Source organism: Dermochelys coriacea, chromosome 8, assembly GCF_009764565.3.
Source record: "Dermochelys coriacea isolate rDerCor1 chromosome 8, rDerCor1.pri.v4, whole genome shotgun sequence".
NCBI lineage: Eukaryota > Metazoa > Chordata > Testudines > Dermochelyidae > Dermochelys > Dermochelys coriacea.
This window is the reverse complement of record NC_050075.1, coordinates 55,073,337-55,093,609: the sequence shown is the minus strand read 5'-3', so window position 1 is coordinate 55,093,609 and position 20,273 is coordinate 55,073,337. Positions and strand designations below refer to the sequence as shown.

The 20,273-nt window shown below is 45.0% G+C and overlaps 1 protein-coding gene and 1 long non-coding RNA gene across 2 annotated transcripts; one reads left to right on the top strand and one right to left on the bottom strand.

Annotated features, from left to right (window-relative positions):
- Positions 1-5: 5 nt before the first annotated feature.
- Positions 6-7,194, top strand: ARPC5 (actin related protein 2/3 complex subunit 5). The gene is made up of 4 exons (XM_038412984.2): positions 6-329; positions 2,081-2,153; positions 4,402-4,578; positions 5,919-7,194. Exons 1-4 carry the CDS (start codon positions 112-114, stop codon positions 5,979-5,981), a joined length of 531 nt encoding a protein of 176 aa, XP_038268912.1. The 5' UTR covers positions 6-111; the 3' UTR covers positions 5,982-7,194.
- LOC122455560 lies at positions 6,507-20,267 on the bottom strand. The gene is made up of 2 exons (XR_006273829.1): positions 20,214-20,267; positions 6,507-12,745 (listed from the first exon to the last, which is right to left on the bottom strand). It is a non-coding gene; the product is annotated as an uncharacterized LOC122455560 (long non-coding RNA).
- Between the last annotated feature and the right edge of the window lie 6 nt (positions 20,268-20,273).

Sequence of the window (20,273 nt, the reverse complement as noted above, 5' to 3'; positions counted from 1 at the left end):
TGCGCTCGCCCACGAACGGAGAGCGCGTATGGCTAATACGTAGGAAGAGACAGTCGCTCGAGCGCGAGCGCTCCTATTGCGCGTGAGCGGAAGGAGCTCTGCTCCTTGCGCATGCGCGGTGTTGCTCGCTGCGGGCACCGCCCTGCGGAGGGGAGCGGCCGAGAGGCGCTGGTAGGTTCCGGGGCGATGGCGAAGAACACGGTGTCCTCTGCGCGCTTCCGCCGCGTGGATGTGGATGAGTATGACGAGAACAAATTCGTGGACGAGGAGGATGGAGGCGACGGCCAGGCCGGGCCCGACGAGAGCGAGGTGGACTCTTGCCTGCGGCAATATCCTTCCGCCGACGCCGGAGAAAGAGTCCTGGCGCTGAGGCCAGGAGCGCGAGGGGAGGAGGGGACTGGCCCCGTGCCCTGCCGGGTTCCCTGCCGAGCCCCGGGTCCCCAGCCCTCTACTGAGCCTACCAAGCTTGTAAGATGCCCAGGGCACAGGAAGGGGGATGGGGCTCGCCTGTGCCACCCTGCACTGAGTGTGCCAGGGTCTTGCTGGCCTGGAAAGTTACTGTCTAGGGGAAGGGGGAAGGGGATCCTCCATGTCCAATGCTCAGATTCACCGCAGCCCTCTCTCTCTCGAACTGGTCTCCCCTGTACGTCTGTGGCTCCCTAGGGGCCGGCTTCAGGTTGGGCAAGAACAGCCAATACCACCTAGCCCCACAGAATGAAACAAATAACTGTTGTCTTTGAGTGTAAGTGCAGGAGTAGGAAACAGATTAAAACCCAGGTGTGTTAGGTTCTTAAACAATAGATTTTTCAATTAAATGTGTTCTAAACAATGTAAAACTTCCTAGCGTGTGTCTTGTCTAATCCCTGGTTTGAGCACCCTGCCATCCATGGAGACAGTTGCCCCTGTACAATTGTATTTATATATGTTAATATCAGTCAGCATTTTTTATTTCCAGTTCTCAGGGGCGGGAACACACTTGAGGATGTGGTCTTGTCTGACCTCACAAGAGCGGGAGGGAGGGGCAAAGAGAAAGCCCTGCCCTCAAACCTCTTTTCTTAGGCTTCAGGGTTGGACAAAGTTTGCACTCTGTGGTTTTCCTTTTATGGGAATAATTGCACCCAGTTCATGACAATCTAATTGTTTTTCACTTCCACATATTAAAGCATTTCTCTTCAGGGAGTGCCCTTTCAAGGCAAGGCTGAACTCCATAGGATTAATGGGTTTTGTGATTCATTTTTGGCAATTCCTGCAGGTGGGGGGAAAAAAACCTGAAAGGCAAATTTCTGTGCTCAAAACTGTGAAACCCTTTAAGAAAATTCAAATGGGAGCTGCTTAGCATCTTTTTCTGTACAGTCAGCAGGAAGCCTGAATTACCTGCGTCTCTAGAGCATGTTTTGTGCTCCTTCTGGTTCATGACAGTGATGAAGGCAGTCTTGGAATCTTGTTGTTCTATAATGAACTCCATCTGTGGTGCTCATTAGTCATGTCACTTAATGCACTACTGGGAGGTTTTAGATACCACAGTGGTGGATGCAGTATAAGAATCTGAATAGAAAAGTCTCCTGAATCATAATCAACTACAGTGTGATGAATTGACTGACAGATTGACCTTTCCTTTCAATGTTTAGTTTGAGGTCCTGATTGATGGTATTTTTCAAATTTTTGGGCCACAGATGTTTCCACTAACAGTTTATTTCAGCAATCACATCGTTCTGTATTTTGCAACCAGCCGTGCTATAGCTTGTTGCATGATATTTTGCCATTATGTGTGGTGTTTGAAGATAGAATGGGTGGAATTTCTAAATGTTTCTATTATTTGGATCCTTGTTCTGTGATTGGTGCTCTCCAGTACTGAAAACCGTACCACATTAGTAATGTCCCATTGCTTTTAGTAATTGGCTAGTATTTGTTACCTTACGTTGCACCCACTGAAGTGTTCAATATGGAAGATGTTCTCTCAGCAACTCCATAGCTGATATTCCGAGTAATGAACAAGTTCCATGAGAACCCCACTGTATTGTGACTAGCGCTGCTGCTTTCCAAGTCCTTGTTTCCCCATCTTTCCTTAACCATTGTTCACAGGGAACATGATGGCTGCATTGCAGGCAGCCCTGAAGAATCCTCCAATCAACACCAAGAACCAAGCAGTAAAGGTGAAGTAATCAATAACTCTCACATTTATATGCCATGCTGTGAATTCTTTCCTAATTCTCTTTGTCCTCTATAGATTTCTCACTTCCCCTCTCGAGACTTTTTAAGCTCTTCCCTGTTGCCAAACTATACTCTGCCAAAGTAGGCCTATGAAAAAGGCCCCAAAACAGTAGGCACTGATTGGCTACTGTGTTCAGTCCATAATTCTAGCTAACAATAAGAACTTAGAAAATATAAGCACTCCCAGGATAGAGCTTTGACTATACTGTGCACACATACTTGCACTAGTTTTGAGTGTTATGGATGCCCAAAGCAGACTGAACAATGCACAGGTTAAACTATAGGAATCTACCATACTGTAGCCCACACAGCTCTGTTTAGAGTGGAGTTCTGCTCTAAGCATTCACTCTATAAGAATATATCTGTGGGATTCCATGTTTGTGACACTAGACCAAATTTCCCAGTAAAGATTTCCTCCCCCAACTGCCAGCCCTACAAATTTACTTGGGATTCTGAGAATCGCCTAATGATCTTGCTAGCAAGGGCATCATCAAGTAAGAGATTCTGCAGGTAATTTTGTCCTTTTTTTACATCTCTGACAATGTTTCCTTCATTAGAATTGCACTGGTTTCATTGAAGGTATAATACAAAAAGACATTAGGATTGCGTAGTGGCTACTGTAACTTAGTTAATTCTGATGTAGGGGGCAAATAACTCTAAGTTGCTCTCCCACAGTTAAGTTGCTTCTGCAGGACTAACTGTAGTAAAGTATTAAAACTTTTGACAGTGAAATACACATGACTTGGTACACATGGGGCAGATCTGCTGTACAAGGTAGTGCCATTGTACAAAGTCTTTTTCCACTTGGAAAAAGACTTAAAATATGACTGGTGCCCCAAAGCCTTGTGAAAACCTGCAGACCTGGCAGCTCTGTCTCGCGAGTTTGTTCTTGGCATAGTTCTTATTTTAGGATAAGAACCTCCCATCAAATCACTGTTGCTACTACATATCTGAGAAGGCTCACTAAATCAAATGGCTGCAGGATGTGTCTGCTTATTGGGGAAAGATAATGGCTATAATTCCTTTGGGAAGCAACTGCAGACAGTACTTGCTCAGTGGGATTATACACGGGAGGAATCCATTCTAACAGTTAAGGTTTCTTATATTGCTGCCTCTCAAGTGGTTGAACAGAGGAAGAAAACTTATTTTTTGGGGGCGGGGGAGAAGAGGTTAATGCTTACAGAACGGGTGATGATAGGACCTAGCCATGCTACACAAATTCTTGATCCTGAAATGGCATCAAGGTTAGTTCTCAGTTTCCTGAAACATTTGGTGCTAGTAGTTCAGCTGCTTTTAACTGCAGCTTCAAATGTTTGGGTTGGCCTCTGTAGGTTAAGCAATCATATTACCAGGAACTATTTCATGCTGGTAATGCTGACCAGGCCTTAAAGATATTTTCCAAGGATTTTGTAAAACATTGCGTACACAGAATTAAAGTAGTAGTAATAATACAGTAGTCAATGGGGGAAGAGAAGGGTAACACAAAGTAAAGCTAAGGTATCAGACAGTGCTGAGTAGGGATACTTCTGAAATTTGGGAGCAGACTCCTTTAAGATCACTTCTATTCCACAGCAGTGCTGTCCATCTAGACAAAATGTAAAATAAGAGGAGGGTTAGGTTGTGAGAGGAAAGCCAATCAAACCCTTAGTCGTCTTAGTTCAAAAGAAGTTGGAACTTTCCAGTCCATGAATGTTAACAGTGATAAAGTTCAGTACAGCCCTTATACAGTACTTTGGGTGGAGTCCTGCAAACAAAATCCAAGCTTGGTGAGCAGAGATAGAAACCTAGAAGAGAACAAGTTTGTTACGAACCAAGTGAAGAAAATGAGTGTCTCTTTTTTGAGACTAGCTTCCTTCGCCCAACTGGGGATGCGCTACCTGTTTAACTTATCTAAAACTTAATTTCAAATTAATTACGTATGTTAGCTGTAAATTGAAATTCATTTAGAATTACATGTGTGTAGCAAAGTCAGTTGAGGTCATGCTGTCATAGGGCAGAGGTGGACATCTGTTTTACAGTATGCTTGACAACTTGGTGTGTGTTTTGAGCTGCCTTAACAGAACATTTTTGAATTGTTAAAAATAGAAACGTTCTGCCTCCTAGAGCTGAGAGATCATTAACATTTGGCCGCAGACCATGCGAGTATGGATCAGCTCAGTTCCAGGTTGTGACTTTTTCCCTTGTTTACAGGATCGTGCGGAAAGCATTGTCCTGAAAGTCCTCATCTCTTTCAAAGCCAATGATATTGAAAAGGCAGTACAATCTCTGGACAAGAATGGAGTTGATCTGCTAATGAAATACATCTACAAGGGGTTTGAGAGCCCCTCTGACAACAGCAGTGCTGTGTTACTGCAGTGGCATGAAAAGGTGTGTTGATAGTCTGTCACTTTTGGCCTGATAATTTGCGTTAGCAGAGACCCTTGCATCCAGGACTCTGTCTTGAGTCCAATAAGAATCATCCTTTGTGACAAAGTTCCTCCTCTGCCTTGGTGCATCCTGCGCTTATTGGCGGATTTGCTTGCCTCTGTGATTCACAGCAGCCCTTGCTTGTGGCTCAAACCTGCCATTCACTCAGCTAACCTCATCACTGGCCAGCATAGAGAAAAGGAAGGAGAATAATCCCCACAGTCTCTGTTGATCTACCTTATGGGTTGGGGAAAGGCCAGGTAGGACCCACAGTCCAGGTCAACTCCTCTTATATCCAGTAGGGGGGAAGGATATGGGGGGAACCCGGGCCTGTCCTCTACTCCGGGTTCCAGCCCAGGGCCCTGTGGATCACAGCTGTCTACAGTGTTTCTTGTAACAGCTGTGTGACAGCTACAACTCCCTGGGCTACTTCCCCATGGCCTCTTCCCAACACCTTCTTTATCCTCACCGCAGGACCTTCCTCCTCATGCCAGATGGCTTTAGTACTCCTCAGTCCTCCAGCAGCATGCCTTCGCACTCCCTACTCCTTGCACGCCCCTCACTGACTGAAGTGAGGTCCTTTTTAAACCAGGTGCCCTGATTAGCCTGCCTGTCTTAATTGGTTCTAGCAGCTTCTTTATTGGCTCCAGGTGTCCTAATTAGCCTGCCTGCCTTAATTGGTTCCAGCAAGTTCCTGATTGTTCAGGAACTGCCCCTGTTATCTTACCCAGGGAAAAGGGACCTGCTTAATCTGGGGCTAATATATTTCCCTTCAATCACTCTTCTGTAGCCAGCTGACCCGACCCTGTCACACCTTCTTCCCCTTAAAATTCCAGTGTTCATACTGCAACAGTTGGGATGGGAAGGACAAGGTTCCGCAGGGAACCATGTGAAATTAATACACACTTCCTACTGCATATTGATGCATGCAGACTTTAGAGGTGAAATTTGATCATGTATTAAGTAAAAATGAAAATGAGCCATTACACACTTCCTAAAAACTGTTGTCTTGCACTGAGGCAGTATAATCTAAAGGTCAAAGCCAGGGACTTAGCTGGGAATAGAACCCAAGAGTCCTGACTTCCCCAGTGACTCTGGCTTATGCAAGTTATCTAATGCCTGAATCCATTTCCCCATCTATAAAATGAATGTAGTAATGCTTCCCTATTGCACAATGCTGACATTTAGTGTCTGTAGAACACTTTGAGATGTTCACATGAAATGTACTGAAGTCCAAGTAGTAATTGTTTCAGACTCTGGTTATTGTGGCTTTATATTAACTGTTACTTCTCTGTTTTCAGGCTCTCGCTGCTGGAGGTGTAGGGTCCATTGTCCGTGTCTTGACTGCCAGAAAAACGGTTTAAGTTCAGCAGCTAGTGACTGCCTGCCGTGGGTGTGCAAAATGCTGATACAATGACCAAAACAACCAAATGCCACTGCTGCCCTGGGGGTAGCATTTGTCTCTCAGCTTGCCTTCTTGCTTCCTCTCTCATATCTATGGCAAAATATGCATATCTGAGTTCCTTTTGCTGTTTGGGTAATAATAGAGGTGCCATTTTATTTCTAATACGAATATTTGGTACTCTCAAAAGCATTTCAATGACATATACACAAGTCTTTGTGTAAGATGATTTGCATTCATGGATTTTGACTTGACTTTCAAAGCAGATACTGAGGGACTCAGGGCAGTGTCTTAATTCTTTAGCTAACCAGGCAGTGTTCAATGTAAGCTGTATGTTTGTTTTAAAAGATGGTGCAGCTATTAATGGAAACTGGACTATGCTTCTCCTGTTCAAACTCTGAACCCTACAGCAGCAAGTACAGTAGAAGAACAGGCTCTGGCTCAAAAGAACCAGGATATCCATCCAGTGAGTTAGGAAAAAATACTCATTTCACATTTATGGTTTATCTCGGTTTCCTTTGATCATTCAATTCTTGGGTCCACAATGGGAGAGTCACACTGTTGTAGAATTGTCTCAGGCATCACAACACAGTTGTATGACATATTTAAGGATGACAGTCCATTTCCCCTGGGCTTTAACATAGTGAAGCTTTCCTTTTTGGACCTGAGATCCTGATGAGGAAAAGTAGAAGGGACTGTTATACAGTTAAATTCCATTGCAGCATGTTGGGGCGGGGCGGGGGGGCAAAAAGTGATTGTAGCTAACACAATGTAGTAGCTGCCTTTTGGTAATCTGAGAAATGCAGACTGGTGCCTAATGTGTCCATTGCAAAGCCCCTTGATCAGTGTTCAGGTACATGGGATCCAGAAGAGATTAATTTCTGATCCCAACAGTTACACATTCCATGTTGTATTTCAGTACAAAGTGACTTGGGTGAATCAAGTCAAGTCCCCAAAAAAGACAGGTGCTTTTTAAAATAAAAATGTTCCAAAGGCCCAGTGCACCCCAGCCCAAGGATAACCTTGAATGTGTATGACCAGAAGCAAAGCCAGCCTGTGTCTTACATTCACATTTTACACCAGTTTAGGAGGAACTTGTGAAAATCTTTGCTGTTTTTGATACTTGCTTTTTTTGTAAAGTGATAAAGATCAGATAATAAATTGTCACTGAATATATACTTAATGTTTCAAATTTCTTGGTGTTAATTGTTCTGATAGCTTTATTGCTGAATTTGGGAAATTCACACACTAACAGAAGGATTGAGGAAGGAAAAAAGCCAAAATAGTCACCTAACTTCTGCCCTTCACCACCAGTCTTTTTCCTGCCAAGGTTGTTTCCGCAGCAGCACTTTGCACATGTAAGTAATCATTGGCCTGGATCATCTTGTAGCAGTCTTGAATGCTCTACCTAAATCAAGATATGTGGACACCAGCGTTATTCAAAAAATGTAGCTGGCTTTTCCAGCTTCATTGGGTCCTTTTTTGCACACGGACATATCAGTAAGAACAATGAATAGCTTTTTTAAACTCATTCCCCCACCCTTCTTTCCTTATGAAAAATGATTAGGTAGGAAAGGAAAAAAACAGTAGCTCCTGAAGTCTCATTCTTGTTAGTTACTGCTTTTTTTTTTTTTTTTTTTACATTTTTTTTAAGTGCTGAAAACTTTGTGGCTACTTCATGTCTAAGTGAATTTATTTGAATATTTTCGTCCTGGCCTAATTCCCAAAGAAATACTCAGAGCAGTGGATTGCACGGTCACTTTGAAGTGCTGATGCATAGACTAGTTGCTCTGTGAATAGGACTTAAGCCATTTCAGTGACTAATGATTTTGGGTGCATCCATTTTTTTTGGTGCTCAACTTGATAGTTTTAAAGGGGCCTAATTTTTCGAAGGCAGGCACTTTGACAGTCAAGGCTCAAAGATGCCTTTAAGTTAGACAACCAAAGTTATGAGTCACTTCTGAAACTTGCATCTAGCATCTACAGTTTTCTTATCATCAGTACTAAATTCACATTTAGTTGTGAATTGGAGTTTGCAGGGAGAAGTCATGAATGTACACGTAAGGATGAGGAATAGTGACATTTGTTCCACTAGGAAAAAAGCTTTCCAAGCTATATTATTTGCATTGAGTGAATAAGTCCAATTTGTTAGCGTTGTCAGTGTTTGCTGAACAGTAGTCTCTCTGCAGTAACTAATTACAGCTCTTCATGTAACTTCTTTCCCTCCATACCAGTTCCATTGCTCTGTTTGGGGAGTGGGGGATCACAACGTGCACTCAAGTAGTTACGTATTTATTCTGCCTTTTCTGAAGTCAGTCTGAGGCACCTAGCAGTGATTTGCCCCGCTGCTAGTATCCGCCACCTAATTCAGGTAGTCTTAAACAAAACCAAGATGTATTGACAAATTACAGAAAGAAAAAACAGAAACGAGGGCTAGGGACAAAATACTTTGGCTAGTCAAACACTACAGAAAACTTTGGTAATCCGGGCCAAGTTCATGTTGCACAGTGTTAAGATACAATATGGCAAAATCAAGTTTCTCTCTCCCAGCCTAAAGTCTGTTTCCTTTTCCCAGTTCAGTGTGTCTCACAAAGAAAAGGTGTTAACTAAATCCTCTCACCACTTATGGGGATCAGTTTTCTGCCCTATTTAACATACACAAAAACAAACATCCTACCAGAATGATGTACTACATATTTTATCTATGGCTTTCAGGCCCAACCAGGTCTGAATAAACATTATTCCCATTTCCACTAATTCATGTACTGTCAGTCTCTTGCTCATTTTAATGATATGAGATACGTTATTTAGGCATGACTGCAGTACATTTGATTCATAGAAATCTATAAGTCATATCCAGTTATAGCTGTCTTTAAGGTCTATGTGAGGAGCTGCATAAGGAAGATTATTACTGAAAGAACACTACTCTTCCTAGGTCATGGTGTTAATAAAGAGGAAAAACCCAGTACTGAAATTACTCAGCCTGCATTTGAGTGGCTGAGAGAGAGAAAGATGATGTAAAACATGAAAAGGTCACACTAGTTCTGACATGCAGAAGATGACTTCACAATTCCAGCTGTACTGAGTAATAAGAGGGCCGGGGTAATAAATGACTGGTTTTAATGTGGTATCAGGCTAGGATAATTCACAGTGCCTTGCTCTGTGAATGGCCCCAAAACAAGCTCTATTAACAGAGAAATAATTGTATGGTTTGTCTACTTCCTGTAATGTTCAGTTTTACTTACAATGACTATCTACTACCATGCACTACTTAGCCTGTAAAGGAGTCAAGGCCTTTCACATTGCCTTATACACAGATTTTTCAATAGGATCTCCCTGTACTCCTGCAACATGTCCACTTTTATAAAAGGCAGAACTACTCTAGCAAATAGGGAAACCTGCATAGGCATTCATAGGCTTTTAGGGTTGTCACCTTTTCAGCAGGGAAAATATGAATCAAGCCCAGTCCCTTAAGGTAACGCTCACTCTTCCCAAAGTGGATAGTTCTAATCACATCTATACAAGGTTAGTTGGCAGGCTCATCTCTCCTAATATGTCCTCCGCCTCGCTTTCTATTCCTCCTGTCCCCTGTTCATACTTATACTCCTCCAGCTAGTTCCCCTCTTGTTAGATGCCTTTTCTTCACTATCCCTCTTTGCCCTTTCTCAAAGTGAGGTCCATCATACCTGATTCTGCCATTCCTTCCTCCTTCTAGCCAATGTTACTGGTGCCTCATCCTAAATTCAAAGACCTGATTATGATCTAGCAGGCAGTGACTCTGAAAAAAGATTTGGGGGGGATCCTTGTAGATAATCAGCTAAACATGAGTTCTGAGTGTGATGCTGTGGCCAAAAGGGTAAATGCATCCTGGGATGCCTAAACAGGAATCTTGAGTAGAAGCAGAAGGGTTATTTTACTTCTGTATTTAGCACTGGTATGACAAGTGCTGGATTGGTGTGTTCAGTTCTGGAGCCCACAATTCAAGAAGGATGTTAATAAATTAGAGAGGGTTCAAAAAAGAGCCACAAGAATGATTAAAGGATTAGAAAACACACTTTATAGTGATAAACTCAAAGAGCTGAATCTATTTAGATTAACAAAGAAAAGGTTAAGAGGTGACTTGATTACAATCTGAGTACATGGGGAGCAAATATTTAGTAATGGGCTCTTCGGTCTAACCGAGAAGGGTATAACATGATTCAGTGTGTGGAAGTTGAAGCTAGACACATTCAGACTGGAAATAAGGTGTACGTTTTTAACGGGGAGAGTAATTAACCGTTGGAACAATTTACTAAGGGTCGTGGTGAATTCTCTGTCACTCACAATTTTAAAATCGAGATTGGATATTTTTCTAAAAGATCTGCTCTAGGAATTATTTTGGGTACATTCTGTGATCTATGCTATACAGGAGGTCAGACTAGATTAGGGGTTCTCAAACAGGGGGGTCAGGACCCCTCAGGGGGTCATGAGCTGTCAACCTCCACCCCAAACCCTACTTTGCCTCCAGCATTTATAATAGTGTTAATATATTTTAAAAGTGTTTTTAATTTATAAGGTGGATCGCACTCAGAGGCTTGCTATGTGAAAGGGGTCACCAGTACAAAACTTTGAGAACTACTGGACTAGCTGATCACACTGGTCCTCCTGGCCTTGTAATCTATGAACTGAGCTAGGCACTGTACACACATCTTTGAAATCAACTGATGCTAAAATGTGTCAGCTGCCTTCAGGTGCCACTAGATATTCCAAGGCAGCAAGGACAGCTACATCTAGATGCCATGGATTGGTTGCAGAGTGGCATGTAAATTACACGCATAATGCTATAAATATCTATGTGTCTTCTGTGTGTGATGTGTTAAGTAAAAGAAGATGTATATAGATGTACATGAGTATGGGATAAACAGTAAATGGGTAGAGTTGTGATGATTATTTGTATATTGCACATTTCATCGATGTAGGGCTCAGAAGTTCCAGTCATTAGAAGAGGGGGAAATAATCTATATTGCCGATGTCCTGAAACAAATAAGAGAGCCAGTTGATTCAGAGAAGAGAGAATCTGCTAGAATCCAACAGAGGAAACAAGGTTTATTTTCTTTCAGAAATTCTATAGTGATGTTTAACTTCAACAACATTTTCTCACTGCTAAATGAGGGTCGAGGATTTATTAAGACACAATGTGTACAATGATCACTTTGCGCACCACTGAAATGCAGCCACCTCTGAGGTGAAAGACAGCAGCTGTTAACAATGCAAAGCACATTTTAATTACAGAAATTAGAATACTCTTTTCAACTGAAATTGCAGGGGGTATTTAGCTACATAAAATATTATTAACCTGATAACCCAACAGAGTGGGTTTATCATTCTCTGCTCTTATGAAAAGTCCTAAACCTAAGGAATTAAAATTAATAGAAGCTTTTAAAAACTGAGTTGGCACTTCAGAAATGAAAATGCTGCTTTGAGGGGAATTCTAGGGCATGTCTGATGTGCTCTTCATTTTTTGAGACCCACGGCTGAAATGTCTGCAGGCCTGGGCACAATTCAATTGTTGGAGTAGAATTTGTTGCCTGATTTCCCTTCCTCCAGAATTCAGGCATATTCCCAAGGGCCTGGGCAGCAGCCCCTTCATGCATCTCCACAAAGATCCTTTCAGAAGCTTTTCACAATGGAAAGAAGGAAAGGGAGTTTCACCAGCACCCCATCAATAAACCAAACAATTCCACCCTCTGTATCATACAATGTAACCAACTTACCAGCTGTGTGCACAGCCCTCTCCCCATCTTCAGATCTAGAACAAGATCACTCAGTAGGGTATCCCAGCATGTGTCTTTTCCCCCAGTAACTACAACCCAATGTTGGCACACTTCCCTGCAATATGTCCTACCATTGGTATGCTCTGTTCCCCTCCAGTGCTGTGCTGTGCCTCCAAAAAAATCCTGCTGATCACGTTTCTCTCATGATTTAAAGACTTTCTGGTAGAAGGAATATTGTCAAGTTAGAGGGCAGCACGGGAGCTAACGAATCCAGAGAAGAAGTCCCAGCATTGCTGGTGACTCTTAGGCAAGTCACTGAACTGCTCTGTGCTTCCTATTTCTCCAACAGTGAACTAGGGAATCTCACACACACACCTGTGAACAGGCGGTTATGGTGCTAGACTGGGACTGGAGAGACTAGAGCTCATGTTTCCTTCTCCACTGCAGACTTCCTGTATGGGCAAATCACTCAATCTCTCTGTGCCAGGGATCCCCAGCGGTACAATGGAGATAATAGCATCTCCCTACCTCACAGGAGTGTTGTGAGGATAACTACACTGAAGAGTGTGAGGCGCTCAGATACTATGGTAAGGGGCTATAGAAGTACATAAGATAGGTCTCACAGGGCTGGTTAGAAGGCCCATTCAGAAAGTGCTTGCTGGTCCTTGGATGAAGACAGCCATGGATGGGTGAAGTGGTGCTATTCTTTTCTCCCTTTGGCTCTGCCATCCCCTCCTTTTAGTACACAATGACATGAATGAGGGTAACCTTACCTTACCTGTGGGTGTCTGAATGGCTTTGGATGCTAGCCGTTGGGAAAAGATGGTTGCATAGTCATGAATTGTCAGGTGAGCTGCAGACGTGGAGCAGCTCTTTCCAATACAGCAGTGAGGATTTTTCTGGGCGGAAACCACAATTGCATCACACTGTGCCACCCTGATGCCATCCATGGCTGTGTCACCTATGGGGATGGCTAGCAGGAGGAAAAGGGCAAAAAGCAAATGATAGTTGTGGGGGCCAGGTGGTAACCATGCCGATCAATAATATTCTAGTCAGAGAAGCTGAACCTTTCTCAGTCTCCGTAAATCTGCATTGAACTGTGCAGCCGTGCAACACAGCGAAAGGTGATCCATCGAGGCTGAGAGAGGCCAGTTCACTGACTAATACAACGCAGAGAGCGGATGGCCATAACTTCATCCTATGACTGAAGTGTATCCTAGGATCAAATAAGCAGCTCTGAGTGTGGCCTAGCTCTTCCATCATCTCATCAATGGAATTGCAGCCTGTAAAGGCTATAAGGCCAAACATGCAATGTATTAGCTTGAGCTGTGTGGCAAAGACACCTGGTGCATGCGGGAGTCTGTGGTTGCTACAGGCTGTATTGCCCTACAGTCTGCAGTTTAAGCAAATTAGGCATGGCCTTGGGGTGCCTAGCAAGTTGTTTCATGTGACCTTTAGGTGGACAAATGCTGTGCACTCTTGCTTTCTATGCAATGGAATTGTTGGGATTTATGCATTGCCCCATATAGCATCAGGAAATGCCTGACTGATCACCAGTAGTATTGGATGGGACTCTAATAAGGCTACTTTTTTCCCTCCAGCAAAGGCAGAACTCTACTGCTTCAAGACTGGTTGTGAGGGAAAGGGAGAGAACACATGCTTTATGGATAGCTGAGTCCTTCTCTCAAACCCGCTAATCAAAATGGGGGAAAGGGAGAGTAATCACTTTTTTTTTAAAAACCAGTCAGAATATTTGTGGGAACTGGAGGGCTGCGGGCCATATAGTCGTCTTGTTTATTAGATTGACAGCACAAGCACAAAGGGAAATGAACGAATTATTTATTATTTGTATTGCGGTACCCCCTTGGTGCCCCAGTCATGGACTAGGACCCCATTGTGCGAGGCTCTGTGTAGATACAGAACTAAGAGACAGTCCCTGCCTGCACCAAAAAAATTACAATCTAATTACATTTGGCACATACTGGCTAGTTCAGGGGCTTTGGGGATATGGAGTCTTTCACTCTAGATCACTAAATCAAACAGAGGCAAGATCAGTACTTGTTATCATCTACTGACTGAGGGCACATCTGAAATGAATTTGTGGCTCAATCCAGTTCCTAGTGAACACGTGTCCAAATCACAAAAGCCATCATCTTAGTTGACCCCCCTTCTAGATAGAGCTGGGGTGGGCAAACTTTTTGGCCTGAGGGCCACATCTGGGTATGGAAATTGTATGGTGGGCCAAGAATGCTCATGAAATTGGGGTGCAGGAGGGGGTGAGGGCTCCAGCTGGGGGTGCAGGCTCTGGGGTGGGGCTAGAAATTAGGAGTTCAGGGTGCAGGAGGGGGCTCCAGGCTGGGGAAGAGGGTTGGGGTGCAGGTGAAGGCTCGGGGGGTTGGGCTAGAAATGAGTTGAGGGAGTGGGAGTGGGAATGGGAGGGGGCTCTGGGCTGGGACAAAGGTTTGGGGTGTGGGTGGGGGATTGAGGGTTCCAGCTGGGGGTGTGGGCTCTAGGGTGCAGGAGGAGGCTCTGGGCTGGGACCGAGGGGTTCAGAGGACAGGACAGGATCAGGGCTGGGGTAGGGGTGCGGAAAGGGTCAGGGGTGCAGGCTCTTGGCAATGCTTACCTCAAGCAGCTCCCGGAAGCAGCCCATGGGAGTTGCAGGAGCCGCGCGGAGCAGGACAAGCCCCCGACCCTGGTCCCTGGCAGGAGCTTGTGGGCCGTATTAAAACGTCTGAAGGGCTGGATGCAGCCCCGGGCCGTAGTTTGCCCACCCCTGAGATAGAGCCACCAAGGACTGAAGGGATTATGGATACCACACTATGTTCTCTCCATTCACCCTTATAAACAGTCCATTCAAAATAGGTTGAATCATAGTAGATATGGGTTGGAGGAGACCTCAGGCGGTCATCTAGTCCAATCCCCTACTCAAAGCAGGACCAACCCCAACTGAATGATCCCAGCCAGGGATTTGTCAAGCTGAGCCTTCACCACCCTCCTAGTGAAATAGTTTTTCCTGCATAGCAGGTGGGACAAGGCCTCCTTTGGTTGCTCTGGAGTTTTTCAAAGCAAAATATGGGTGATGATATTCTGCTCTCACTCAGTCCCTGCTGTACCTATTCTATGGATTATCAGGGCTTCAGATCTCAAGGCTGTCCGCACAGCACCTTTCACAAGCACTGAGTTCACTGTAACATGAACAAGATGCACACTTTGTAACGGGGGACATGAACATTTTGATTTTGGGGCTCATCTTTGCTCCCAGATGGCGCAGATTTTAACTGGCTGATGTGTGTCCATCAGGAACTTCGTTAACACAGCAGTTACAACAATGTAAGCCGTTACAGTGAGAAAGTGACAGAGACAGGAAGTAGTGAGGAGGCACAAAGAGCTAGTAATTATAACTGCTGGGGTGGGAGCTGATTCACTGGATGTAGGCAGCATAGGCGAGGAGGGCTGTGAGATGTACTTTTTCAAGGAGATTGAGAAAAACTAAAAGGCAGGAGGGAGGGGAAACAGGGCGAGAAGAGGGAGCAGGGATGAAAAAAACTGAAAGCCAAAATAGTTCTGGTTTCTGAAAGTTGCCTCAATGCCTTTTTACACTTCCCTTGAAACATCTAGTGTATTGTGAGCAGCTCCGATCATTGTTGACATTTGTGGCACTAGCTTCTGGGACGCACCTATGGCATGGACCCTTGATGCTACCTAGATTGCATGGCACCAGCCACACTGCAGATTGTGTCAGGCACACTTCCCACCCTGCCCCCATTGGCCTTAGGGTGTAGAAACTGCCCCTTATCTGCTTCCCATCCCACTTCTGCAATGGCTGAGCACAGAACACTGCTTCGCTATCACTTGTAACAGCCAGTGACTAACTCCTCCACCAACTGGAGGTTTCTCTATGAATTCAGGGACAGATGAGGTCCAAGAATTGACAAAGAATCTCAAAGGACCTTGAACATGGCTGGGAAGGAGACCCAGACATTTACCAACAGGGAGAACGGCAGTGCCAGGAGAGAATAACAGCACAGCACTGCGACTCTGAAGATCCCAGGAGCCCGACACACTGCTGGGCCCCGAGTACTCAGGCAGCCCTCATAGCTACTACTAAGAGCAGAATGTCATCACCCACGTTCTACTTTAAAAACTCCAGAGCAACCAAAGGAGGCCTTGTCCCCCTACCAGTGTCTGAACAGGAGCCAGCATAGCTAGCCCCTCACTGCTTGCAGCCACAGTGTGTGATTCAGGGGTGTGGGTGAGTGTCTGGGATGCAATCTTCAAAGCCATAACACATCCTAATTCGGGCACATCCCGCTCCCACCCACAGCCTGCTGCACCTCTGAGATCACAAGCCATTTTCTGCTGTAATCCATTATGCAGAGGCAGAGGGCACGATCTGAGGCCTAACCCTTTGCCCTCATGCACAGCAGTAACAGCCAGGCACAGCTTCGTCCTGTTGTAATCAACCCTTCACCGAAGTGAGGAAACAGGATTCTGGTGAATTTGCCCCACTCCGTCGCAGATGAAGCAATACGTACCACAGAGAACCTGGGAAAGGCCTTGGAGCTGTGATTCCCTGATACTAAGGGCTAATGCAGAAAATGATTCACCTGTTGAGGCAGACAATCGGTCAACAATCTCTCACACAGGATCCATCGCTCACCTAATTTATAGGTATCCTGGCCAGCAGCAATTGGCCTGAAAGTCCAGAAGATGTTTTCAAAGAAGAAGGGCACACTGATCTCAGCCCTTCCTGTTTCTGTAGTAGATAAATTGTGTTTCATGCCATTTACTGTGTATGTATGTTTCAGATGCAACCTTAAAAACGAACGTCCTGTCTGCTCTGCTTAGACACTGAAGAGCCAATTGTTCTTGTTGAGAATAGAGTGATTAGTCCAGCTGTTCCTGACAAAATTCTCCCTTCCCCCTGCGCTTTGCTCCAATTGGTTTTCTTCCCACCTGAGAGGTGCCTATATTTCAGCAGTGCTGTAGAGCAAGAATTCTACGAGTCCGTTCGGCTGGGAGGAGTCAGGAAAGTAAAATAGGGAGCTCATTCAGGATCATAGAAAGGCAGTGGAGTAGGTTTGGGGGTGAAGGTGGTATGGAGTTTGCCAAGTGCTTTAGTACAAAGGGTGCTTTGTGAGCTATTAATCAGCACATCTTGTCAATAATAACTGAGCTCTTAAAGAAGCATGCATTGCTGCACAGCTGGAAGGCCTTGCCCCCAGTCCCACTCCAAATCAGTCCAGACATTGAAAGCTTTTGTTGTAGATCAAGGGCTGAATCAGGCTAATCCAGTCTGTCCTTAATACCCAGCCTTTGGACCTTGGCGGCAACCTTCACAAAAGGGTCTGCACGGTGAAAGTTGGTGGTTGTAACAATGAAGCAGCTGTGTGCACCTTTCACTGCTCTGTCCATCCTGGAGGCATCCCAGGAATCCAGCAGCACAGTCTCTACTCTGGGGTGACGGGAAAGGAGAGATCCCCCAGAGAGGCGTGGACTTTGAATCCCCCATCATGCAGCAAAGCAATCACCATGCTTCTCCCCTCCTTGTTCTCTGCTCCAGTAATGGCCACCATTTGCATCAAGTTAGACAAGCACCTGCATGTCAGGAATGGTCTAGTTATTACATAGTCCTGCCACGAGTGCAGGGAATTGGACTAAAAGTCCTCTCAAGGTCCCTTCCAGTCCTATACTCCTATGATTCTATGATCATCTATAGTAAATAAAACTCACTGCACACAGAGCACTTGGCAGAAGGTTTCAGTTTCCATTGCTCTACATCTTTCCCCTTTTACCAGTCTGAGAGTTAATAATAATCAGCTATTGTGTATTGCTGCTGTGTACACTTAAAGCAGCTGCCGCATTCTATCCTCAGAAGGGGCTGCATTTCAGTAGGCCCTATATAGTCTTAGCTTTCTTAGCAACATTGCAAAGCTCAATGTTTGTACTGTATTCTAAGAACCACAGGGGCAAAATGCTACCATACTGAATTGCTTGATCTCCTTGAAATTTACCATGAAGGAGAATGAAAAAGATTATACGATATAAATCAGGTTGAGAAGATGCCAAGAGGAAGCGATTCCAGCTCTAGCACTAGAAGCTGAAATAAACTCATACCAGCTTGGGTTCATTGGTTGCTTACTTTCTATTTTAATAGAGGAAAAATTAATAGACTAGAATGAAGGTTGCTGTGTGCATCATAGTGTGTATGTACCTTTCAGAGGCTCTCACCTTCTTTCAGTTGTTATTGCGTAAGAAAGCTACCGCTCACACGGATAAAGCTCCTGGTCCATTGGAATCAACCGTCTATGTTTGTAGTAGCGCTCGCCATTTGGAAAAGTTATTTATATTACAGTAGCACCTAGAGGCTCCAACTGAGATCAGCGCCCCAAGCATTAGCAGAGCTTACCACCTACATAGACAGGATGGACAAAGACTGGAAGGGAAAGCTGAGGGACAGAACAGAGAGGTGAAGTGACTTGGCCAGTGTCACAGAGCAAGACGGTGACAGTGCCAGGAGTAGAACCAAGGGCTCCCAAGTACTGTACCAGTGCAGTGCCCTTTGGGGATCTGTAATCCAATGTGAAATGCTCCATGAAATAACAAACAAGAAACGTCCGTGAGTTTTAAATTACTCTTGTACAAAAGACAACAACAGGCCCTGCAGAGGAGGGTTTCCACACTTAAAGAGTTTCTTTTCCCATCCCTTTCCTTCCATGTCACTTCACCTGCTCGCAGACTTCACTTCCCCTTTCCTGAGGCACAAGAAGATCACAGTCCCCTTTGTGTTGCTATAGCAATCCCACCAGAGCAGGCTGTGCCTGAGTAGAGGCTGACAGGGGCTCAGCTTGGAACCTGAGAGAGAGAGAGCTGGCGGGTTGGAGATGCTTTGTATTGTGTTTCTGATTGAAAATGAGTCATTGTTTCTCAGGAGTACAGATTTCCCCCCGCCACCCACTCTCAAAAGCACAAATCAGACAAAAGAATTTCCAACAGGATTATCCACGGCTGCATGAGAGTTACTTAGGCTGTAGCCGAGGTGCTGGAGCTTTAAAAACAACACGTTGCTGTTCTGTATCCCCTGGTCTCACAACACTTTAGAAAGAAAGGTAAAGATAAATATCCCTATTTTACAGATGAGGAAACTGAGGCACGGAGGTACAGTAATTTGCCAAGGATACAGAGTTACAGTAACCAAGGAAAGTAACCGGCAGAGCTGGGAACAGAATGCAGCCACTTGACTCCCAGGCTAATGCTCTCTGCACTGGTCTGTAATGCCTCCCTTCTGGTCAATTTAGTGCTGGTGAAAGGGGCCAATTTCACCTCTGAAGACCGAAATCCTCTGCCAATCTGCTGCCTTGCCTTTCTTGTCTTGTGAGGAAACCTGTAGGCCCAGACAGAGCTAGTGTAACCCACACACCTCCTTGGTGTGGTGTTCTGCCCCATCTAGTGACACCAAGACCGCTTAGAGCGAGAGAGAGATAAAATGAGTCTGCCCTACAACCTTAGCTAACAGGCAGTTGGCTTTTAGCTCATGCGGTAGAGGCTCATGCTTTAAGCTCCAGAGGTCCCTGGTTGGATCCTGCCCACCGCCGACCAGGGTCTATCAGCGTTACACTAGTACCTGAGCCAGGAATAACGCAATGCACAGAAAAAGGAAGAAGAAACAGTTCTTCCTGTGTAAAAAGAAGTTGTATGTGGTTGAGCAAAGCTCTGGAAAGATCATGTCTGTCCTGCTCTTGACAGGACAAGTGCACTTGAAGCACAGGATGAAGAAGAGGTGGAGTCATGGGACTGTAGTAATTGCATGGCTGACAGTGTCAGCTTCCGGTGCAGTCAAAAGGCAGTAGTTGGAGCGGGTTCTTCAGGGGAGTGATAATGTGAAAAAAATAGAGTTAAAGCAGGACAATCTCAGGAGTTTTAGAATTTTAATGTCTGGGGAGAAGCCGTTGCAGGCTGGCTCAGTTCAGCCAAAGCCACACGGACAGGCCTTGTCCCAGGACTGCTGCAAACACACGGCAGCATTTCAGCACTGTTTTAAGTCACTTCTGGGCCAGCTACAGGGGCTGCACTTCCCCTTCTCAACCCTGGAGGGCAGAGAAGAAGATGCAATCAGCACCAGGCTGTTGCTAGAAGTTGCTCTGGGAAAGTGGTGGAGACATTGCAGGCTACCTTTCAAGGGGGATCCTGGCACTGCAGTGAGCAGTCCTGATGCCCCGATTCCTCCAGGTTGCATTGTCAGTGCTCTGTGACTCAGCCACAAGCTCACTGACAGACTCACGTGACAAGCACACTCCCCCAGTCACAAACATCCAGCTGATGGACCCATGTGACTTCAGATGAAGTTCCCTGGAAATCAAAGTCTAAAGAAGTGAGGGGCAGCAGTGGGAGAGGATTTAGAGTGACACATCAAGAATGTGTTAAGAAAAATAATTTACATTGTCCAGCATCTGCTCTACTTCCCCATCTCAGCAGGGCTGTTTCAGCAACTACCATTG